This window comes from Procambarus clarkii, chromosome 66 (assembly GCF_040958095.1).
Source record: "Procambarus clarkii isolate CNS0578487 chromosome 66, FALCON_Pclarkii_2.0, whole genome shotgun sequence".
Taxonomy (NCBI): domain Eukaryota; kingdom Metazoa; phylum Arthropoda; class Malacostraca; order Decapoda; family Cambaridae; genus Procambarus; species Procambarus clarkii.
Window position 1 is genome coordinate 10,367,733 of NC_091215.1, and position 26,373 is coordinate 10,394,105.

Here is a 26,373-nt window from a genome sequence, read left to right on the forward strand (position 1 = left end):
CTGAGATGTTAATCAGGGGCATAATTATCTCACGTGTCTTTAGTAAGATTCGGCAGTGGCGCAATCTGGGGTGCATCGACACCTCCCTGTGTCGTGGCACCACTGGTGGCTGGTCGCAGACGGCATTTCTTATACTGGTCCGGTAGTCCTTCAGGGAGATGGGAACCTGGAATACAGCGGACTGATAATTTGGAGTAACAGCGATAGTTGTTAAGTCGGTACTTAAAGCATAACCGTCTACTAGGCCCACACCTAGTCCCAACAGGGCTCCTCTCTTATCTTGAGGTTATCTTGAGATGATTTCGGGGCTTTAGTGTCCCCGCGGCCCGGTCCTCGACCAGGCCTCCACCCCCAGGAAGCAGCCCATGACAGCTGACTAACACCCAGGTACCTATTTTACTGCTAGGTAACAGGAGCATAGGGTGAAAGAAACTCTGCCCATGGTTTCTCGCCGGCGCCTGGGATCGAACCCAGGACTACAGGATCACAAGTCCAGCGTGCTGTCTGCTCGGCCGACCGGCTCCCGTACATTGCTGCTGCTGGGGTGCTTGTACATTGAAGATGGCGTTCGCTCTGCCACCGTCAGGTCGACCAACGTTCCGTATAACGCTGATTCCAGGCTCGGCAATCACGCGGGGGGTGTCAACCTGTTCGAAACAGTCACTCATAATATCATTTCTCCCACTCCCTGTATTCACCATCACCTTCCAGGTCCCTTCTTCGACTACAACACTCACAGTGCAAGTCTCTAATCCCTGGGGTCTCTTCACAATGTTCATAGGAGCCATCATTTGTCGGGTCGTCCACTGGTCCTTACTTAGAACACACATAAGAATTAAACAAAATACCGCCAAGAAACATTTAGGAATAAGCTTCATGAGCCTATCACGTCCATAGCTGGCGATCTCCATTAGCCTGGCTTGGATCAAAGAGCGCACTAGAGCCTGCGCACCTACCTCACATACCTCTGACATCTGGGGAATCTCTGGCCGGTTCAGTAAACATTGTACCTTGCCATACCGCAAGTACTCATGTGCCGTCACTCCAGACTCTTGGGTATCCGTGGTGCTTGTACACGAGGCCTCTCCTCTTGCACAGTCACTTCTGTCACCATAACCCCATGTTTCTTGTCGGGAGAAGAATCAGCATAATCTGTTAGAATGCTCTCGATCTGTTGGGTAGAGGAAGAATTAAACATATTATATAATTGTACGTCTGCCTGTATCTGGATACCACTGTTTCCTGTTGTTACCTCACACCTTATTGCTGCTCCGTCTGACTCGTCTACCATCTTGAGATGATTGTCGTTCCAACCTGTCACCAAGTCTAGTATTACGTCAATCCCAGCTATAGGCAGGGTATCAACTACTGCCAACGCACATGTGCCGCTGATGAAAGGTGAGTCTGTATGTACCGGCACTAAGGGGGCAACGTACCGCGTCATAGGAAACCCAACCAGGACAACCTTTTGTTTCCCGTCTACACTCACTCCCTCGGGTAACGAGTCTCTCACGATCAGGGACTGGGCTGCTCCACTATCTCTGAGCACTACAACTGATCTACCAGTATGATCACTCGTTACATACCCGCCTAAAGTGTGAGGGGCAAACAATCCTGGTCCTTCCTGACTAGTCATCAGAGACTGGGTTCCCACTGGTGGTGTCACACAACCCATCAGCATCACTTCCCTATGTGAACCGCTACCTCTTCTGCCTCGGCACATAGCAGCAATGTGTCCTTTCTGCCCACAAGTCCAACACACTACATTCCTCCTTGGACTACGGTGTTTCGGACTGCTAGGACTAGTCCTTCGGGGACTACTTGGGGGCGTCTTCATAGCACTTTGTGGGACGGGTCTCTCTTCTTCCTGACGAGGTTTGCCAAACATATGTGGGTAATTCTTAGGGACATACCTAGTGGAAGACCTATGCGTCAAGATGTATTCTTCAGCCATAGTGGCTGCTGCATTTAAGGTCTCCACCTGTTGTTCCTCTAAGTATGTCTTCAGATCCCCTGATAGGCAGTCTTTGAAGTCCTCTAACAGTATGAGCTGCTCGAGGTGTTGGGAAGAAAGCTTACTCTCTATTAATTGATTGATATTTAATTAATAGATTAATTTAAATTAATTGAAGGACCACCTTATTTTGACTGAAAAGAGAAACAGATAAAGTTAAATGATAAGGACTGAAATACCAATGCCTATGGATAAGAAACTATTAAAGATTATTCTTTAAACGTTAATGGGCTGTATAATATTAATGTTCGAGAATAAACTTTCCGTCCTTCACAAAATTGGGAGTTAATACTAGAAGTATTCTACTCCCAGTACGCTTATCGAGGCTGGTTCTTCCTCAAATAAAAATGAGTAATTCTACTAAATACTATTAAGAAACATTAGATGAATTGATTTTTGGTAAAAAGATTATATGTTGATTAATCAAGCAATTATTCTCATTTGACTTTTATGAGGCTAACATATTACGTTAGATATCTCAAATCGAATAAACTAAATCTCTTCGACTGATCTATAATTTTCTCAATTAAAGAAATAATAGAAAAGATTTCAGCTGCTTAGCTGTAATAGTGAACGGAGAGGTAGAGGTGCAATGGCGTCGTCTGCTACTTGCGGCAACACGTGAGTTCAAGCATGGCGTGGGAACATGATGACCACGACCGCTTACAACACAAGCTGAAATTTCAACCATATATACTAATTGGTTACACCTACTATATAATATCCTCACTATGCCATAAAAGGAATAAATTTTATTCCTTATGGACGTACTTATTGTTTAGGGAGATCACGTAGCATAACGATGGACAGTGCACAGTACAAGGATATACCTAGAGATCTCACGATATAACAAATATTAGGCCACTTAACCTGCTGGTTGTCCACCGAAGCAATTCCAGATTGCTACTGGAGCAATTGTACGCTCCTAGGCCGATTAAATGCAAGGGCCTAACATAGTATTGATGGAAATCGACTCTCCCGGGACGCACGATGTGATTGTTGGCGTCTCTAGCGAAGTAGCATGGCGAATAATGGCTGCGTCTCTCCCCCTCCCTCAACTCGTCTCTCACATTCACAACAGAAATTACTAATCACGGATAATTCTTTTTTGTGTAATTACTGATGTAATGCGTTAATGAGAACCGGGTTGCAATTAGAGGGAATTAAATAATATCATATTCTCGTTAAACAGTGTTAATCGAGAAATGGAGAGAAATTTTATTTCCTCCATAGCATTCGTAAGTAACAGATGAAACTGCTACTTGATAATAATTTCAGTCAATAACTCTCGGTTTTGGATTATTGGGAGCTATATTATCCGTAGTTAATTATTGTTTAAAATACTGATAATTTTAGAGAACCAAATTAAATTCTCTAACATATTGGTAATAAATATGTTTAAATGTACATTATCTGACGCAATCCTGCCTCTCGATGTCGTGAGAATATTAGCAATAGGCTCAGATAAAGAAATATTAATTTATATTAACACTACCGTTAGTGAAATTAATAACTACTGTAATTAGTATATAATAATGATGTATTATAATACAATGGTAGTGTGTTAGTGTTGGAAATTTCCAACATAACTCGGGGGGGGGGGGGAACTCAGGTCGCAGTTCAATGTTGAGTACTGACGTACCTATCCCGAAGTTAATATTAATGTTAGTATGTTAGTACGTTAGTACACACATAACGTATGTCCCTTAATTGTCAAGGACAGACAAGACTTTAAGTCTTGTAAAGGAACTCATGTTAAATGTAAAATATGTAATTGTGAATCATCTAAAGTTAATAACTACTAAAGCTTACAATGTACTCAAAGACTGGTGTTGCGATGACGTGTAACGGTTATGGTACTAAGTCTTAAAGTTTTGTAAACTCATAGATGCTGTAGATGGAATAATGTTATAGTTGATAGCCTACACAAACAAATTAATGATTAAATTATACAATTTAAGGTAACTGACAATCCACTGTGAGGTGAGTGTCTTGGGTCATTGTGACTTGTATCAGATTTGTTACTTGACATCACAACACAGCATCATCATGATTACTCAAATTGGATGGTAAATTATTTGCTCTTAGTCAGAGCTATAATAGGCTTGTAGTTTCCGTTTACATTGTTGAGCAGCTGCTCTAGGTGGGCGGGTGCTCGATGAATCAGAATTGTCATCCTCATAAACTGTAGGTGAAGTTGGTTCTGTTAAACACTCACGTTCTGCTAATTCGAGAGGTATCAACTTCTCTAATGTTTTTAGGGTAGTAGTGCCCCTGCACCAAACCCGTACTACTCTCAGGATGCCTTGGTGATCTGGGTGGATAGAGACAATTTTGCCTATAGGCCATTCTGACCTGGGTCCATCACTGTCAATCAACACTAGGTCTCCTGGTTTGAGTTGAACTTTATTATAGGGGCTCGAAGCTCCATAGTGGTATTCTCTTAGAGCTGTGAGGTACTCTCGAGTCCACACCTTATTCCACCTTTCAATTACTCTCGAGAGATGTTGGTAACTTTCCACTAAGTCACTCCTAGTCACATGGGAAGGGTAAACGGGATACTCTTCTGCCAAAGGTATCAGAGCGCTCAGCAGGCCTCCATGTATTAAATGTGAGGGACGCAGGGGTTCTCTCTGTGAGAAGTCATCTGATAGGTAAGTTAATGGGCGATTGTTGACTCGCACCTCAATTTCCACGACGAGTGTGTGGAGTTCAGAAAAACTAATTTTCTGTCGATGCAAGGTCTTCCTTAAACATTTCTTGACAGTCCTTATCATTCGTTCGTAGAACCCACCTTGCCAGGGGGCTCTGGGAGCAATCAATTTCCAGTGGCATTGTCGTCCCTTCATGACAGACTGCACTTCTGGATGATTCCATATCTCTCGTAGGCAGGCTTCTCCCGCTACAAAATTTGAACCATTATCAGATATCATTAGTTTGGGACAGGATCTGCGAGCTGCAAATCTACGAAAAGCTCGGATGAAGTCTTCGGCGCTCATGTCAGAAGTCACTTCTAGATGTACGCCTCGTGTGGTTGCACACGTGAAGAGGCAAATGTAAGCTTTCACTGGTATCTTATCTGGAGTACCAGTGAGAAGCAAGGCTCCTGTGTAATCGACACCAGTGGTCTAAAAAGGACGAAAAGGGACTACTCTCTCCTTAGGGAGTGGTGGAGGTCCTGGGTAAGGACACACTCAAGCGTCGTATCTTTTGCAGATTACACAGAACTTAACGATTGATTTGACAGTTTGACGACCTTGGGGAAGGCAATATTTCTGTCTCAAGTCGGTGAGAGTGTCCAACACTCTACCATGTAAAGTACCGTATTGATGATGATGTAAAACTAGAAGTTTGGTAATATTGTGGTGACGTGGTAGATGGATCGGATTCTTTGTATCCAAATCAATTTCCGCATGAAGCAGACGTCCTCCACATCTTAATATAATATGAGTGTTGGTATCATACCAGATGCCTAGAGACTTGGTTAATTTATCTGGAAGATTTACATATTCACTTCCATACGTCTCTTGTTGTGCACGTTTGATCCAGTAGAGGATAGGATTGTGAAACTTGTGCCTGATACCTATCGTAGCAAGAAAGTCAAGCACATGTGCTGTCACTCTTAATAACATACTCAAGTTAGAATAATTGTGAGGATTAATAGCTGAGATTCGATGAGGTTCTGGGTCTTTGATGGGAGTAGCGATACTGGTCACTATAACTTGTGGTTTCTGTTTGGGCCACTGACCACTAACAAGCCATGAAGGTCCATTAAACCACATCGAAGACTTGATTAGTTGTTTTAAGGTTAACCCTCTTGATAAGTAATCTGCAGGAGTGTCCATAGTGGGGATATGTCTGAATTTATATCCAGCAGATAATTCATGAATTTCCCTAACACGATTACTAACGTAGGGAGTTTTATTGTTGTTATTTCTTACCCATTGTAAGTGAAATCATAGTGTGGTCTGACCACACTACTTTCACCAAAGAGGATATTATTGAGTGTCTTGGTCAGGCAATGAGCCAATCGTACTCCCACCAGCAATGCAGTTAACTCCATTTGAGGTAAAGATCTCTTCTTGATTGGAGCAACTCTTGCATTAGATGTGAGTAAAATTGATTGTGCACTATTGACTAAGTAGGCTGTAGCGCCATAGACTTTGCCAGAGGCATCGCAAAAAACGTGCAAATTTGTGGGTAAGTATTGTCCTGAAGCATTACGAGGAAATTTCAAAACACCTAATTGATTGAAATCCGTTGCGAGTATTTGCCATTTATCTTGCAACTCAATTGGCAACGGATCATCCCATCCCATATGTTTCTGCCAGCATTCTTGCATGAGGAGTTTGCCCCTTATTAATATAGGACTAAGTAAGCCCAAAGGGTAAAATGGTTGACAGACATACGAGAGTAATATTCTCATGGTAAGGGATGAATTATTGGTTTGTACTGACTTGACATTCATCTCGTCAGTACCTGTGTTCCATTCCACGCCCAGAACTTTTAACTGATTAGGCACCTGATAACCCGGAAATTCTTTCTCGATTATCTGGTTTAATGATTTATTGTTTGAGGCCCATGATTGTAGTGGCATATTGGCTCCTAACAATTCACGGTTAGCCTCATGGTAGATTTCTACCAATTTGGATTTGTCATTAGTAGTTCCCTGGAAATTATCGACATACAAGTTGTCACTGATCTCCGTTTTATAAGGGCTATTTGACTTCTTCAAATGTGTATCTAATGTGGCTTGAAGTAGAAACGGCGAAGAAATCGCACCGAATAGCACAGAGGCAAACCGGTAGGTTATGACATCACTGTCAGGATCCAGTGGGTCCTTAATCCAGAGAAACTTGGTGTAATTACGATCCTCCTCTTGCAAGCCTACTCTAAGGAAAGCTTTACTGATATCAGCAGTATAAGTGAAAATACCAGTGCGGAATCGTAATAATACATTATGAAGCCTTTGTGTTAGGCTAGGTCCCGTTTGGAGACATTCATTCAAGGACATGCTGTTTGTCTTCACTTTGGCACTACAGTTGAAGATGATACGTATTGGCGTTGTCAATGAATCTTTCAACACAGCGTGATGGGGTAAATAGTGACCTGTTTTTCGGTTATCATTATCAACAACTTCGATAAATTTACTATCGAGTTGTTGTTGAATTAATTGATGATACATGTTCAATTTATCTGGCTGTTTCTTCAGCCGTATTAATTGAGAGGCTGCCATGAAATAATTAACTGGAAGTTGTGGATGATTCAATTTCCATGGCAGTCTCACCCAGTATTGTTTGTCTTTATAGACAACTGTGTCCAGATATTGCTGGTAAGTCCACGTATCATCAGGGCTTGGTTTATCAGGGACAATACCTAAAGTGTCTAAATCCCACAGACGATGTACAGGTGGATCAGACTCATTATCTTCAGATATTTCTCTGAAATGTAGGGGTGACTGTTCCAAGCCTAGTCATGCCATGATTGAATTGTTAGTTTGTTTGTTGGTTGACGATGTTTTTTGTTGGAAAAGCACCGGTCCAGTAAGCAATTTGCCTCCAGCAGATGACAATAAATTCATTCCGTGTTGTCTGGTGCATCCTGTTATAAATTTATAATAGTAGTCAGCGCCTATTAGGATACCAACATCTGTGAGGCAGTTAGAATTTATTTTGTAATCTGCTAGCCTCATGTGGTTTCGTTTGAGATATCTCGCAGTGCGAGCTAGTTCTGTGACCTGCAGGTCTGAAGGAAGTTTATCTACTACTACCGCTTGTATTGGACTAGTGGAAGATCCAAGTCTCACTAACACCTTGACTACTTGGTCTCCATGAGGTCCACTATTAGTCAAGAACCCAGGAATATTCTGTCTCACACTTTTGGCAGGTTTTGATTCCAACTGCTCAACTAATTTTTGTGTGATGAAGGTTTTCTGTGATTCTTGATCAAAGAAACCTCTAGTGCTAACTCTAGACTTCCTATCAATTAGTTTGAGTTGAGCCGTAGACAGAGTGGTATTATTGCCTGACTCAGTAGTAAGTACATTTATTTCTTGATGTACCTTGCAATATTGTACTGTGGTAGAATTCATAGAATCCTCCCTTAGGTGTCACAGATTGTGTAGAAGTTTTTCTACATAAGGCATAATGATGTACACCTTTGTTGCATCTACTGCATAACCGTAGCTGCACTACACATTTACTGGGATCATGAGAACCCATGCACTTGGTGCATCTGTGTAATTCTTGTAGCCGTTTAATCCTGGTATTAGAAGTTAGGATAAACAGTGCAATTGTAGGTGACATGTTCTTGATAACAGAACAGACACTTTCTCTTTCTGGCTGAGTTTGTCCTTTTAGTAGACATATCAGTTGTAGCGTCAGAGGGAGATACTGAATAAATACGTACACTATCACTCAGTTTTCCAGTGGATATAGTAGTCCTAGGTTTGGATTTATTGGACTTATTCAAAGTCGATTTGTGTTTGACCGAGTTGTCAAAGTTAGGTTGTTTAGACTCAGGTTTAATCTTATCATGAGTCTTCAACCTGTTAACCGTTATTCTCAGTCCCTCGAATATTTGCTTTAGAGTGAGAAACTCGGTTTTATAGTGAGAGCAGATTTCTGCTAAAATATTTCGAGGTAATTTCCTCTGTAAAAGTAACTTAATTGACCATTCTGAGGCTGGTACATCAACTTTAGTACCTAAGGCCTTCATTAGAGACTCTACTTCTAGCCTGAAGCTTTGAAGTGAGTCTGGTCGATTACTTGGTGCATTCAGATCCAGTAACTGGTAATACAGGTTAGCTATACTCAACTCCTTGTTGCAATAGTTCACCTTTAATAGTTTTAGAGCTTCCTCATAATTACTCTCAGTGAGAGCTAGGTTATTTATGACCTTTTTAGCCTTCCCCTTTGAGAAGACTAATCAGGCATGAGAATTTAGAAACTCTGTCAAGAGAAGATTTCTTATGTATATGTACTTCAAATGAATTCCAAAATGTGTCCCAATTTTCTTCATCCAGCCCTGCCAATGTAGGTAAGTCTAAAGTAGGTAGACGAACCTCAGATAATTGATTACTGGATTGAGACATAGTATTATTTGCATTAGATTTATATTGTTTTACTATATTGGATAGTACATTAATTTTATCCTGAGTCTCATCTTCATACTGGGAAATATCTGCTAGAATTTGATCTATTTCATCAGGATCAGTTTCAGTTGCATTCAGTAGGTTGAGATAAGACTGGCTTGTAGAGCTGACTTGATCAAATTTGAGATCAGCTACTCTCACTGATGTTTCTAGTTATAGTAATCAATGGGAGTTGCTTTAGAGAAAGTATCAAACTTATTAATTAGTCTGGTTAAGTGACCTTTAAGACCAATATAGGTTCTCCTTAATTGTTCAGGAGTAGCCATGTTGGCTTCAAGTCCAAGTTTCATAGGACTTGAATAAGTATTACTAATGAAGCCTGGGTACTTGCTCATTAGTTGACAAGTAATATTGAGTATAGCCTAAATTAATCTGGCTAAATTACACTCTTCCTCACTCGAGGTTAAATGTACCTACCTAACAATAAGTAGCTAAGGATTTTGAGCAGTGCTTGAACGTCACCATTAACTTTCTTCCGGCCAGCTCTTCTTTATCACCATTAGATGTAATAGTGATCATTCAGCAGCACTCAAAATTCATACACATAAATAATTGATATGGATATACTCTAGTCTGAGTTACCATAAAGTTTGAATCCCACCCTTGGTAGGGTCAGCACAAGAATGAATAGTGTATGCACTACTGACTTGTCCAAGACTAGTTGTAAGAATTTCTACCTAAGAAACTACTAATTTATTTAGTCTGCATTTGTGCAAAATTCAGCACAATCACAGCCTAAATTCCTACCTAATAAAGGTTGGCATAGATTAGTTTGAGGTGCAATGATGTGAATATATAGTTGTGCTGTGTTTTTGGGTTTTTTAGATTTTATAGTTTATATAAAGGTGCACTTGCACACAGGTGAAAATACAAATATGTACAATTAATTTTGGCTTGCCAGCCACAGCCTTTTATAGTGGTTGATTGTGTTGACCAACTTGTCAACTACATGTGACCTGTACTCACCTGACAGGTGTACACCATCTTTTGCCAGGTTTTGCCTGTATGGTCTGGCTGTAAATTGAATGTAAGTGGCATCCAATCGTACTCTCTTCCTCAGCCTAAAGTTTATATATTTGGCCGCTCATTGGTAATATTCTAGACTCACTCCCCAACGATTATTATTGCTTAGTTGGCGAGGTTCCACCAATGTGAACACTACTGAACTGCTAACAAGTTTAAATGAGGAAATTATTGTTTTAAGGTGATTAATTACCTCAGCTGGGTGTCGAGTAGGATGAATGTCATTACCACCTAAATAAATAATAGTTAGATGGTGAGGCCACTCTAACACAGGTGTTAATGTGGAGTTATTATAGAAATTATGAGCTGTTGCTCCTGGTGACCTGAAGATTCTTACCTCAGTGTGAGGTATAGGTCTGAGTGTTGTGGGCAATTGACTGTGTCCCACTAGTGCTACTTTATGCATGAGGTATAAGCAGCAAATAAATTGGTGTGTATGAGGCTAGCCTATGTGGTACTCTGCCGGTAGCCACGATTAATAAAATGTGGTTAGCCTAGATTACTACTCACAGTAATTAGTTATGATTATGGTATTAATTGTAATATATCTGGTTCGAAGGACCACATTTTTGTGTTGGGAAGAGAGCTTACTCGCTATTAATTGAATGATATTTAATTAATAGATTAATTAAAATTAATCGAAGGACCACCCTATTTTGACTGAAAAGGGAAACAGATAAAGTTAAATTATAAGGACTGAAATACCAGTGCCTGTGGATAAGAAACTATTAAAGATTATTCTTTAAAGCTCTATGGGCTGTATAATATTAATGTTCGGGAATAAACTTTCCATCCTTCACAAAATTGGGGGTTAATGCCAAAAGTAATCTACTCCCAGTACGCTTCATCGAGGCTGGTTCTTCCTCGAATAAAAATGAGTAATTCTACTAAATACTATTAAGAAACATTAGATGAATTGATTAATGGTAAAAAGATTATATGTTGATTAATCAAGCAATTATTCTCATTTGACTTTTATGAGGCTAACATTACGTTAGATATCTCAAATCGAATTAACTAAATCTCTTCGGCTGATCTATAATTTTCTCAATTAAAGAAATAATAGAAATATTTCAACACTGCCTCGTAGTACAGTGGTTGCCTCGTAGTACAATGGCTGCCTGCCTCCTTTTACAGTGGGTTCCTCATAGTGTACTTGCAGAATCATAAGGCAGTGACTCCCTCATAGTACAGTGGCTGCATTAAACCACAGTTCCTGCCTCATAGTACAGAGGCTGTCTCACAGTACGAGGCTGCCTTAAGGAAGAGTGGCTGCCTCATAGTACAGTGGTAGCCAAATAGTACAGCTGCTGCCTCATATTACAGCTGCAGCTTCATAGTACAGCGGCCGAATAATAGAACAGTGGCTGCCTCATAGTATTGGGGCTGCCTCATAGTACTCCGGCTGCCACATTGTGCAGAGGCTGCCTTATAATACAGTGACTCCCTTATAGTACAGTGGCTGCCTCATAGTACTGTGGCGACCTCATAATACCTTTACTGCCTCATAATACTAATACCTTTACTCCCTCATAATACATTAGCTGTCACATTGAACAGTGGATGCAGGCCTCATAGTACAATGGCTGCCTCATAGTATAGAGGCTGCCTCATAGTACAGAGGCTGCCTCATGGTAGATTGGCTCCCTCAAAGTACAGTGACTGCCTCAAAGTAGAGTGGCTGCCTCATAGTAGAGTGGCTGCCTCATAGTAGAGTGGCTGCCTCATAGTAGAGTGGCTGCCTCATAGTTTCGTGGCCGCCTAAAAGTACAGTGGCTGCCTTATTGTTCAGTTGGATATATGGAAGATTAGATGAGTAGATTGATGGATAGGTGAGTAGATGGATGGATAGATAAGTATATATATGATAATTAGATGAATAGGTGGATGGATAGATAGTTGGATGGATAGAAAGTTGGACGGTTAAAAGGATGGATATATGCATAGATGTGTGGATAGGTGGACAGGGGAGTAGATGGGTTGACAGATGAGTATATAAATGATAAACAGACGGATAGAAAGTTGGTTTGATAGATAGATTGATGGAAAGATGAATGTAGATGTATGAATGGAAAGTTGGAGAAATATATGGGTGTATGGTTTTTTGTTTCCATAAATAGATAGGTGGATAAATGAACACATGAGTAGATTGACAGACCCGATGAACGCCAGGTACGCCCTTAGTATATTTATACATAAATATATGCATGTAAATCACAAAGAAATTAACACGTGATGAACAATGTAACAATGTCTGACTACGAAGGAAGGATTAAGACCGGAATTAAGGAAATTCCTGTCTTAATCCTTCCTTTGTTGTCTGACATTGTCATATATATATATATATATATATATATATATATATATATATGTCGTACCTAGTAGCAGAATGCACTTCTCAGCCTATTATGCAAGGCCTGATTTGCCTAATAAGCCAAGTTTTACTGAATAAATATATTTTCTCTAATTTTTTTCTGATGAAATGATAAAGCTACCCATTTCATTATGTATGAAGTCAATTTTTTTTGGAGTTAAAATTAACGTAGATATATGACAGAACCTAACCAACCCTACCTAACCTAACCTAACCTATCTTTATAGGTTAGGTTAGGTAAGGTAGCCGAAAAAGTTAGGTTAGGTTAGGTTAGGTAGGTTAGGTAGTCGAAAAACAATTAATTCATGAAAACTTGGCTTATTAGGCAAATCGGGCCTTGCATAGTAGGCTGAGAAGTGCGTTCTGGCTACTAGGTACGACATATATATATATATATATATATATATATATATATATATATGTCGTACCTAATAGCCAGAACGCACTTCTCAGCCTACTATTCAAGGCCCGATTTGCCTAATAAGCCAAGTTTTCATGAATTAATGTTTTTTCGTCTACCTAACCTACCTAACCTAACCTAACCTAGCTTTTTTTGGCTACCTAACCTAACCTTACCTATAAATATAGGTTAGGTTAGGTTAGGTAGGGTTGGTTAGGTTCGGGCACATATCTACGTTAATTTTAACTCCAATAAAAAAAAATTGACCTCATACATAGAGAAAAGGGTTGCTTTATCATTTCATAAGAAAAAAATTATAGTAAATATATTAATTCAGGAAAACCGGGCTTATTAGGCAAATCGGGCCTTGAATAGTAGGCTGAGAAGTGAGTTCTGGCTACTAGGTACGACATATATATATATATATATATATATATATATGTCGTACCTAATAGCCAGAACGCACTTCTCAGCCTACTATTCAAGGCGCGATTTGCCTAATAAGCCTAGTTTTCATGAATTAATGTTTTTTCGTCTACCTAACCAACCTAACCTAACCTAACCTAGCTTTTTTTGGCTACCTAACCTAACCTTACCTATAAATATAGGTTAGGTTAGGTTAGGTAGGGTTGGTTAGGTTCGGTCATATATCTACGTTAATTTTAACTCCAATAAAAAAAAATTGACCTCATACATAGAGAAAAGGGTTGCTTTATCATTTCATAAGAAAAAAATTATAGTAAATATATTAATTCAGGAAAACTTGGCTTATTAGGCAAATCGGGCCTTGAATAGTAGGCTGAGAAGTGAGTTCTGGCTACTAGGTACGACATATATATATATATATATATATATATGTCGTACCTAGTAGCCAGAACTCACTTCTCAGCCTACTATTCAAGGCCCGATTTGCCTAATAAGCCAAGTTTTCCTGAATTAATATATTTACTATAATTTTTTTCTTATGAAATAATAAAGCAACCCTTTTCTCTATGTATGAGGTCAATTTTTTTTTATTGGAGTTAAAATTAACGTAGATATATGACCGAACCTAACCAACCCTACCTAACCTAACCTAACCTATATTTATAGGTAAGGTTAGGTTAGGTAGCCAAAAAAAGCTAGGTTAGGTTAGGTTAGGTAGGTTAGGTAGACGAAAAAACATTAATTCATGAAAACTTGGCTTATTAGGCAAATCGGGCCTTGAATAGTAGGCTGAGAAGTGCGTTCTGGCTATTAGGTACGACATATATACATATATATATATATATATATATATATATATATATATATATATATATATATATATATATATATATATATATATATATATATATATTATATATATATATATATATATATATATATATATATATATATATATATATATATATATATATATATATATATATATATATATATATATATATATATATATATATATATATATATCTGCGTACCACGCAGTCTCCGTGGTGTAGTGGTAAGACACTCGCCTGGCGTTCCGCGAGCGCTATGTCATGGGTTCGTATCCTGGCCGGGGAGGATTTACTGGGCGCAATTCGTTAACTGTAGCCTCTGTTTAACGCAACAGTAAAATGTGTACTTGGATGAAAAAACGATTCTTTGCGGCAGGGGATCGTATTCTAGGGACCATAGGATTAAGGACTTGCCCGAAACGCTACGCGTACTAGTGGCTGTACAAGAATGTAACAACTCTTGTATATATCTCAAAAAAAAAAAAATATATATATATAATGTCGTACCTAGTAGCCAGAACGCACTTCTCAGCCTACTATGCAAGGACCGATTTGCCTAATAAGCCAAGTTTTCATGAATTATTTGTTTTTCGACTACCTAACCTACCTAACCTAACCTAACCTAACTTTTTTGGCTACCTAAGCTAACCTAACCTATAAACATAGGTTAGGTAGGGTTGGTTAGGTTCGGTCATATATCTACGTTAATTTTAACCCCAATAAAAAAAAATTCACCTCATACATAGTGAAATGGGTAGCTTTATCATTTCATAAGAAAAAAAATAGAGAAAATATAATAATTCAGGAAAACTTGGCTTATTAGGCAAATCGGGCCTTGTTTAGTAGGCCGAGTACGACGTTCTCGTCGGCTACTAGGTACAACATATATATATATATACATATATATATATATATATATATATATATATATATATATATATGTCGTACCTAGTAACAAGAACTCACTTGTCAGCCTACTATGCAAGGCCCGATTTGCCTAATAAGCCAAGTTTTTCTGAATTAATATATTTTCTCAAATTTTTTCTTATGAAATGATAAAGCTACCCATTTCTTCATGTATGAGGTCAATTTTTTTTTATTGGAGTTTAAATTAACATAGATATATGACCGAACCTAACCAACCCTACCTAACCTAACCTAACATATCTTTATAGGTTAGGTTAGGTTAGGTAGCCAAAAAAGTTACGTTAGGTTAGGTTAGGTAGGTTAGGTAGTCGAAAAACAATTAATTCATGAAAACTTGGCTTATTAGGCAAATCGGGCCTTGCATAGTAGGCTGAGAAGTGCGTTCTGGCTACTAGGTACGACATATATATATATATATATATATATATATATATATATATGTCGTACCTAATAGCCAGAACACACTTCTCAGCCTACTATTCAAGGCCCGATTTGCCTAATAAGCCAAGTTTTCATGAATTAATGTTTTTTCGTCTACCTAACCTACCTAACCTAACCTAACTTAGCTTTTTTTGGCTACCTAACCTAACCTTACCTATAAATATAGGTTAGGTTAGGTTAGGTAGGGTTGGTTAGGTTCGGTCATATATCTACGTTAATTTTAACTCCAATAAAAAAAATTGACCTCATACATAGAGAAAAGGGTTGCTTTATCATTTCATAAGAAAAAATTATAGTAAATATATTAATTCAGGAAAACTTGGCTTATTAGGCAAATCGGGCCTTGAATAGTAGGCTGAGAAGTGAGTTCTGGCTACTAGGTACGACATATATATATATATATATATATATATATATATATATATATATATATATATATATGTCGTACCGATTTGCCTAATAAGCCAAGTTTTCATGAATTAATTGTTTTTCGACTACCTAACCTACCTAACCTAACCTAACCTAACTTTTTCGGCTACCTAACCAAACCTAACCTATAAAGATAGGTTAGGTTAGGTTAGGTAGGGTTGGTTAGGTTCGGTCATATATCTACGTTAATTTTAACTCCAATAAAAAAAAATTGACCTCATACATAATGAAATGGGTAGCTTTATCATTTCATAAGAAAAAATTTAGAAAAAATATATTAATTCAGGAAAACTTGGCTTATTAGGCAAATCGGGCCTTGAATAGTAGGCCAAAAAGTGAGTTCTGGCTACTAGGTACGACATATATATATATATATATATATATATATATATATATATATATATATATATATATATATATATATATATATATATATATATATATATATATATATATCTTCACCCTCAGATGATAGTTTATGTTAGCAGGAAACTCAAGTGGATGCGCGCTTCGCTTTCGTCAGATGAAGTTGGCGCCGTTGAGTGTGTTGGTGGCGGCTGTGGCGGGAGTCGCCGCGGGAGAGTTGGCAGCCCCTGAGAGGTCCTACAAGATCCTCATGCTCCTCCCTGTTACTACCAAGAGCCACAGGAACGTCTTCATGCCTCTCGCTGAGGCTCTGGCCGACCGTGGTCACGAGGTAAGACACTAAGTGATCCTTAACGAGTAACTAAAAAATATATGATCTCATCCGATTTAGAATAATTATCAAATATTTCTGTAATATCATCCAGACATTGATATCCTAGTTGATTCAATGCGATATTTTTGCTTCTCTTGGCGATAACTTCGCCTGGAAAAACTAAGATTTGTTTCAAAAGAATTATGACTGCAATTAAAGGCAGAAAAGGCAAAAGGCGAAAAGACAAAAGCTGTGCAACGGGCATCTCTTCTAGAAGGACTTCTAGAAGAACTCTAGATATAATATGCTTAGACTAGTTATAACGCAGCTGTTCGTGGTCCTCTCTCCGCCACTTTAAATATATGCAAAGATTGAATGATGAGAGTAACATGGCTGGAAAACAGACACGACCTACAAACCCCCACAATATATTATTAAAGAATCTGCGACGTTCAAAGAGGTAGAGCAAGTCAACTTATAAGGCAGAAGAGAGAGGTAATAGGCGAGTAGGTCAAAGAAAAAGGCTTAAAGAAAGAAGTAAAAGAATAGGTGTTGGAAAGGGTTGAAATGAGAATAAGACAAAGTACAGCAATAGGGTTGAAATGTAGGAAAGGGTTTAGTAAGGGAAAAACATAAAGTATAGAATCAGAAAGAAGTATAGAAATAAGGAAGAAGTATGAAAAAGATATACGTATAATAATAAGATAAAAATGAGGATAAATAAGAGGTGAAGGAATAGCATTGAAGACAGGAAATAAAGAAAACTGCAGAAGGCCAAAAAACGTCGAGAATGAGGTCAAATCCAGACAAAGGGATGACTACATACAAGACAAGAAACAGAGTGGTGAGGGAGTTAAGGAAAAGTCGGATCACCTTTGTTAAGAAGTGTCCGGAGATGGATTTCTCCAGCTAGTTTGTGCACTATTGTGTGTGTGTGTGTGCTCTAGCAGGAAAGAGCCTGTGCACAGAAGCTGTGCACCAGCCATCTCATCTAGAAGGACTTGACCAACACCAGCTTGATTGTGTCTCTGGACAGCCTAAGTCATGACCATTCCATTAGAATTTGGTGAAGCAGGTGGAAGAGGGAAGAGTGTGGAAGGGGCGGCCCGGCTAACGGCTGGCTGCACCTCACCCCCCCCCCCCAAGTCCCTCATTTCAGTGTCGTCAGAGGCATCGCGCCACCTCGAGGAGAGGGGTGATTGCTCGAGCCTCCTAGGCCTCTGAGGAGCTTGTCTGTAATTAGTGGATTTTTGTACAGAGGGGATCCGCTTGGTGTTGTTCAAGTTTTAAGCGGGAGAGCTTATTCTCGCCTGGTTTGTTGCTCGAGCTTGACGTATCTTTTTCGTGGCTAGGCCAAGCTACGGAAATACCGTCTGCAACAACACCTAAGTCACTTGTAATAATTGTACCATCTTTGCGGGTACTCCTAAAGGAGAACCCGGAGCCGATGGGAAGGGTATTCGATTTGTTTGAAGAAAGTGAACTAATCAGGAGAATCATCGACCGCATATGATACACCTAGCAGGGGCATCAGACTGTGTTGGTTAAATCCGCGAATTGTTTTGTCGTCGGTCGTCATCGGGGCCTTAGTCTAAAGGTATCTGATAGAGACGAACTTGGGGAAGGCTTTCCAGTGTTGCGGAAACTTTCCGATCGTAATTCTTGGAATTGTGGTTCAACGTTCAGAACATTAACTTTCATCATCCATGTCGTAATTTCGTTTCACACCACACACGCTACGAGCACTGCCTGCTCGTGACAGTGCATGAGGGATTCATCCAACGAGAGTGTGTGGCAGCCCGCCACACCGACTCGCTCCTACTATCATCCCTGATGCGGCGACGTGAAGGGTCGTGACCTTCAGCTTCAGTGCTACATATACTAGTGGCATGAATGCTGGAGGTGTGAATCAGTTGTGACAGGTCTGGTTAGAGTAAGTACCGTATTTGTTTTGGTGTAGTTAAACCTCAGGAACTGGATTCAAAAGCCAAGTGTATATACTTATTTATTTATTTATTTATTTATTTATTTATTTATTTATTTATATATATACAAGAAGGTACATTGAGTTTGTGAGAATACATTGAATAGTACAGTATTTACAATCTTGTAAAGCCACTAGTACGCGCAGCGTTTCGGGCAGGTCCTTAATCTAACAGATAATTTTAAGTAGGTAATTTCTATCAGAATTGATACATGATAACAAATACATTGCAAGAGAAAAATGAGATGAGAGAGCTTAGTAAGTATATTAAAGCACATTGTTATATTAAAGCTCTGATTGATTACATTGACAGCTTGATTGGTAATTTAAACAAGATTAATAGACACCATACAGCAGATTGACAGCACATATAAGACAGCAATGATCACAATGGTAAAGATGCTCAGATTGGGTGCATAAAGATTGGGAGACTGGGTAGCAATAGATACAGATAAACAAGATTAATAAACACCATACAGCAGATTGGCAGCACATATAAGAAGACAGCAATGATCACAATGGTAAAGATGTTAAACAATAATAAACACAATACAGCAGATTGGCAGCACATATAAGAAGACAGCAATGATCTCAATGGTAAAGATGTTAAACAATAATAAACACCATACAGCAGATTGGCAGCACATATAAGAAGACAGCAATGATCTCAATGGTAAAGATGTTAAACAATAATAAACACCATACAGCAGATTGGCAGCACATATAAGAAGACAGCAATGATCACAATGGTAAAAATGTTCAAATTGGGAACATAAAGGTTGGGAGATTGGGTAGCAATAGATACAGTGCAATTTTAAGGCAAAAGGTGAAAAACTATGAAGATGAAATTAGGTACTTGATTTTGAATGATGTAAAAGTTGGACAGCTTTTCAATTCAATAGGGAGTGAGTTCCATAAACTGGGTCCCTTTATTTGCATAGAGTGTTTACACAGATTATGTTTAACTCTGGGGATATCAAAGAGATATTTATTTCTGGTGTGGTGATAATGGGTCCTATTACATCTGTCCAGGAAGAGTTTCAGAGCAGGATTTGCATTTAAGAACAGGGTAAATGTAGTTGACACAAGAGAATTTATGGAGTGTGTTATGATCCCAGGTAGCCAAAAAACGAGTCTCCCCTTTGAGAATAATTCTATCAAGCCTGACCTAACCAGAAGGTCTAAGAAATATAGAGGTGATAACACATATGTAAAATAGCTGGTTGGATATGATGAACAATTTAAGATTATGGGCAGTGAAGAAGAAAACAGATAAATGACTGGCTAGGAAATGTGGACATTTTGCTGGAGGCGTGAGGCTCGCTTTGGAGGGCTTTGACCTCACTTGAGGCTAGACATCGCAGGGGGAAAGCCGTGCTCCGTTGAGCTCCCGTCAGAAGGCAACCCCTAGTGATATATCTCGAAGAGAAGAGAAGTGTGCAGACGTACCAGCTGTGGAATCGAGCTGGGGACGTGTGGTCTCAAGTCCCGGGCGATGAGAAGTGTTTATTAAACCGCCCAGAGGCATTATCGTGGGCCGTGGCAGCGCCCTGATCAAGCTTCGTCAGAGGGAGGAGCGCCCTCGACTAGACAATCTGTGGAAAGCACGATATAAGCCAGTTCATAGTGATTGCTTGTAGTTGGTCGTGTGCCCAGCGACAGTAGCAATGTTTATTGATAAGTTAGACATGTTTTGGTGAGGCAGAAAGCCTAAAATAAGAGAGTTGAGAGGGAGGAACACGGAGCGATGTCCGTCCTCTCTGAGCGCTGGCAGGTAACTGAGGGAGCTTGGCTCCTGACGGTGGAAGACCCTCCCAGCGAGTGAGGACTGCCGCCGGGCGAGATGGAGTATGGACCCGCCCAAAACGGGGAAGTCCACTCTCACTGTATGTAGAGGACAGATAGAGGTTTGAGGCAAACATATTGTGTGATTATTTTTGTTTATGTGTTGAAGGGGAAACATTTTTATTGGAGTGTCGATGGGTTGCAGGTTTGTCTTTGGGGAAGAAGTTGCTGAGAACTTCGAAGCCAGCACAGATGAAGTAGTTGATGAGACTCCAAGGTAGTGGAGGAGAGGACCTCGAGCTGTGAGGAGAAGCAGTGAAGAGGAGTGTCACGTGCTTCTGTAGAGGTGGTGAAGCACCATAGTTGCTCGAGGGAACTTCATGGTGTAGCAGCCAGGAGAGCTGTGGAGGACCCTAGCAGAAGGGTGAAGCACCGTAGTTGCTCAAGGAAACTTCATGGTAGCAGCCTGGAGGAGCTGCAGAGGATCCTGGTAGTTAAACCCGGAAGAACCTGAAGAGAGCAGGGTAGTGAACTTCCAGAGGTGGAAGGGAAGTTCTGGTGGATTACTTGTAGGGAGTTGATAGTGTTTGGTTGTCATTAGCGTGCATGACGCAGTGAGAGGTGAGTGATTGTTTGCATGCTTATGTCAAGGAGTGTTTTATACTGAAGTTTAGAGTTGCAGGCGTAGGCTGGATTACCTACAGATGTATGCGTTCTTGGACTGATGGGGTGATCGATTGATCATTGCGGTGTATCAAGGAACATTTATACTGATATATGTTATTGCATTCACATGCTGATTTTCCTTGTACACGTTTATATATATATATATATATATATATATATATATATATATATATATATATATATATATATATATATATATATATATATATATATATATATATATATATATATATATATATATATATATATTCTCTTGTTGATAATGCAACAGTGTAGTATAAGACTTGATCTACTTGAAGAGGTAGATAGTATCAGGTGGGGAATCAGAAGATAGGATACCACTTGATAAGCTGACGATAGAGTTCTGATGGTGTTGGAGTGCAACCTGATTGTAATAGTAGAGCGTATAGGATTCATTATTATCATTATATGTGTGTATGTATTGTGTATGTGCTTTGTCCAGTAAATGTATTCCAATTTGCTGGTGTTTGCCCTTGTCCTAGTGAGGCTTCCCAGGAAATAGTAAAGGAAGAGAGAGAGAGAGAAATAGCCAAGAACCACTGTTATGGACAGGGTAGAAGGTAATACTAATAAGTCAAAGGGGGATTGAAGAGATCATATCACCTAAGGAGAGAGTGGGGAGTCACAGCGGCTCGAATGGGTGTGTGCACGTGACAACGAGGCTAAGTGTTGGAGCCGCATCCCCTAAATGTGTGACGTTGAGCCCCTCTCCAAGAGCCAGAAGTGCCTAGTGTGATCTAGTGAATTATAAGCACTTTACCGAGTTGTGGGTTGGGTTGTCCGTAGAGAAGGATCAACGACGACAACAAAACCAACACACAATCTATAATAAGTGAGATTATGTTTAGCATATTTAGGGAGTTAAACAAGGGGGCTGAGTGTTGCCTGAAAGCAGACTTTGATATTATTCTGATCGTATAATATATATAAATATAATAAATATTATAATATATAAATATAAATATTAAATATATAAATATAATAAATATATAAATATGAAATATATAATCACCGCCCAAAATCACACAACACACACTTTATTAAAGTAATCACTGGCACAGATATATTACAGTAACACAACTATGAAATCTTAATAAAGTGTGTGTTGTGTGATTTTGGGCGGTGATTATATATCTTATCTCACTGTGGGGAGTGTGACACTCATTGGAGGAGGCTGCAGAGTGTACCTTGTACGGTTACTTGTCAGTACGACAAGACCTTGGGTGTAACCATTATTTGTGGGACACATGAAGGATTCAGTGAGAGAAAATTGTGGGTAAATTAATTACACCAATAAAGTTAACACATTGCTTGACTGGAGGGACTGTCGTGTTGAGACATTCTTGAGATTAACGTAATTCGTTGGGTGCAATTATCTGTCCGTTGGACAACTAATTTATCACTCTAGCTAATTAGTGTCATTAGCATTGCATAATTGAATTCACACAGTGGAGAGGAACTGCCGGAAGGGCGACAGTAGTTTGTGTTAATGTAATTTGCTCAAGATGAATTATCTGTGGGATGGCTAATTAGTGGCTCAATTTAACTGGGGATAATTACCGTCCAAGAGTTTGACTGACTGTTAGAGGGCGAAGTCAATTGGGCTAGCATAATTCATTGGTTTAATTAGATCTCTTTGTGGGACAGTTGATTATGCACATAGGTTTATTATGGGTAATTAACAACTTGTGAATTCACAAGTGTATTGTTGACGCCTGCTTAGGCAGTGCGATAGAGTAACGTAATACGTGAAGTAATTAATTAACAATCCATGTGGCAGCTATACAATTCCTCAAGTTAATTATTGTAATTAACATTCCCACTAAGAGATAAATACATAGACTTGAGAGAAACGGTCGAGAGACTGACAGTGGGGTTAACGTAACTCATTGTGGTTTAATTACTGTCCTGTTGACAGTAATTAATAATTACTCACTGAATGCTAGAAAGGTCAAATGTGATGTAATTAAGGACGAGCGAGTTAGCGTGTTGAGAGTTGAGTGTCTGAGAGACATGTTTGTGTTAACGTAACCAAATGGCTGCTGCCTGCTGTTGACAGTTACTTAACATAATTAATCATAGTTGATCAATTTGTGTAATTATTATTCTATTGTTTGATTGAGTCTTGAGTGACAAGTGTTAACGTAGAATTGACAGGTGGTTACTTGTGTTGTCATTTAACCTCTTAGTCGTTACAATCTCAGTGCAGGGGGCTGCACGAGTTGTCTTAGCAAGTTGTGATTATAGATTTATATTGCAGGAGGACTGTAAATAATATTGATAGAAATGTTGCGTCGTCAGTGAGCACTCTGAATTGTTCAAGTTAGATCAGTTCAGCCTCGCGGCAATTGACAGGAGTCATTGCTATACTTGGTTGCTGATTAGCAGTATTTAATGTGCCATTAAGAGACATTAACGTAACGTAAAATCGTTGTTGTAGTAATTTAGTCTTTGTTTTAATAAACTTGTTGATTGTTAGAGAATGGTCTTTATGTCAACCCTACAACATTAATGCTCCCACATTTTTTACTACAATGGTTCATGTGAATTGTTATATGAAGGCCTGCTTCTAGATTCGAACCTGATTCATAGAGCCACACATAAAAAATAATTGAAGTGGGTTAGAACCCACCTGTGGGTTACCTTTACAAGTGCTAAGGCATATAAGGAGCCCGAGGACTCAGTAGATAGGGACTTCAACATCATTGAAGTCGTGGCGGTTGCTCCTGTCTTGCTATAGTCTCTTGCCTAAATTATAAGCTGTCCTTAAGCAATTCTCTCTGTTTGAGGCCAACCTTCTAAGAGAGGTACATAGAAAAATCTCACAAGAAGGATTGCTTATTTATGTGCGGTGTGAGGAAGGCGGGAGTCGTCAGCAACACAACCAGAAATAAGGTGCATGTTGGACGTGGTGTATGAGAGCAGATTCAACAAGACGGCATGTGTGAAGAGTTGCCTCTTCTGTCAGTCAAAAGGCAGGAAGGATTCTCTTAGAAGAAAACGATTATATGGAATGATTAGTCCCTCAGCATATGATTTTTTCAACTATGCCTGCGAGAGACCAGCGTTTTCCTTAATATAGCAATGTTTACTATGATGAACGAATCTGATCATAGTACCAAGATTGCAAGTCCTTGTTTATGGAACAGAGTTCGAGACATTTGACGCAGTCGGATCACAGCCGATTGGTTTTGGACTCAATTCCTGCAGCAGGGCAGTAGCGTTTGGGCAACGTTTCCTTCCAGCTGATGCCTTTATTCAATAACCAGTAAAAAAGTACTTAGAGTTAGGCAACTGTTTCAGTTGAATCCAAGGAAAGTCCAGTAGTTGGTGTAATGGGACGTCGATTAACCTTTTAACAGACTTAATCTTTTCCCAAAAAAATCTTAACGACCAATTCTACATACACATTAGACTTTGTGTATTTGTTATTGAAAGATATATTTTTTTTGCAGGTAGTGATGTTGACCAACCACCCAAAGTCATCCAGACATCCGAATGTCCACGAGGTTACTCACGGTCTTCCGTACTTCAAGGAGAAGAATATGAACATGTTTGACGTCAGGAAAGACCTGACACATTTAGTGAAAGAGTTGCCAGCCATCGCCAGGGAAATGTATCACGTTCCAGCCGTGAAGGATCTCTACCGGAGAAGGAAAGAGTTTGACCTCATGTTAATCGACTTCTTGTTCAATGACGTGGGTGCATCTCTCGTGAACTTTGCGTTTAATTGATTAATTTACTTTATTATGCATCCCCATAGTATTCTCTAGGGTGACAGCGGACCACAATACACATTATGTGGGGATGTAGTTTACCCTCATACCCATCAAGTGGAATGTAGTGGACCCCGTACCTATCACGTGAGCTCTAGTGGACCCCATACCCATCCCGTCGATTGTAGTGGACCCCATACCCATCATGTGAGCTGTAGAGTACCCCATACCCATAATGTGGGCTGTAGTAGACCCCATATTCATCATGTGGGCTGTAGTGGACCCCATACCAATCATGTGGGCTATAGTGGACTCCAAATTCATCCCGTAGGTTGTAGTGGACCCCATACACATTCCGTCGGCTAAGATAGAACCCATACCCATCCCTTCGGCTGTATTGGGCCCCATATCCACCCCATGCGCTGTACGTAACCCCATACCAATCCTGTCAGCTGTAGTGTACCCCATCTCCATCATGTGGGCAGCAATGGACCCCATACCCATCCCGTCGGCTGAAGTACACTCCATACATATCCCGTAGGCTGTAATGGACACGATTCCCATCCCGTGAGCTGTAGTGGACCCCAAAACGCATCCCGTGCGCTGTAGTGGACCCCATTTCCTTCTCGTCTGCTGAGGTGGACCCCATACCCTTCCCGTGCGTTATAGTGGACCCCATTTCCATCTCGTCGGCTGTAGTGGATCCCATACCCATCACGTGCATCGTAGTGAACCCCATACCCATCACATGCACTGTAGTGGATCCCATACCCATCACATGTGCTGTAGTGGACCCCATACCCATCACGTGCACTGTAGTGGACCCCATGCATTCCCATTACGTGCACTGTAGTGGACCCCATGCATTCCCATTACGTGCACTGTAGTGGACCCCATACCCAACCCGTGCTCTGAAGTTGACCCCTTACCCATCACGTGCGCTGTAGTGGACCGCATACCCATTACGTGCGCTGTAGTACACCCCATACCCATTACGTGCACTGTAGTGGACCGCATACCCATCACTTGCGCTGTAATAGATTCCATACCCATCCCGTGCTCTGTAATTGACCCCTTACCCAACACGTGCACTGTAGTGGTTATCTTGAGGTTATCTTGAGATGATTTCGGGGCTTTAGTGTCCCCGCGGCCCGGTCCTCGACCAGGCCTCCACCCCCAGGAAGCAGCCCGTAACAGCTGACTAACACCCAGGTACCTATTTACTGCTAGGTAACAGGGGCATTCAGGGTGAAAGAAACTTTGCCCATTTGTTTCTGCCTCGTGCGGGAATCGAACCCCGCGCCACAGAATTACGAGTCCTGCGCGCTATCCACCAGGCTACGAGGCTGGTCCCTGTCACGGTTGTGTCTTATTTTTGTCATCAATTGTGTTGTCATAGAGACCTGTCAAGAATTTGGTGGTGGTGGAGCTTTAAATGATGTCTAGGAGGAATAATGATTTTACTTGAGCCTAGGGGGAAA

At 40.0% G+C, this 26,373-nt stretch overlaps 1 protein-coding gene across 1 annotated transcript in view; it reads left to right on the plus strand.

The window, feature by feature from the left end:
- Positions 1 to 26,373, plus strand: part of LOC123769303 (UDP-glycosyltransferase UGT5-like) — a 189,043-nt gene that overhangs the window by 32,787 nt on the left and 129,883 nt on the right. Inside the window, exons 2-3 of the mRNA XM_069309817.1 lie at positions 16,509 to 16,717; positions 24,632 to 24,874. Of these exons, the coding sequence (XP_069165918.1) occupies positions 16,544 to 16,717; positions 24,632 to 24,874 (417 nt within the window). The 5' untranslated portion in view covers positions 16,509 to 16,543. The remainder of the gene's footprint in view (positions 1 to 16,508; positions 16,718 to 24,631; positions 24,875 to 26,373) is intronic.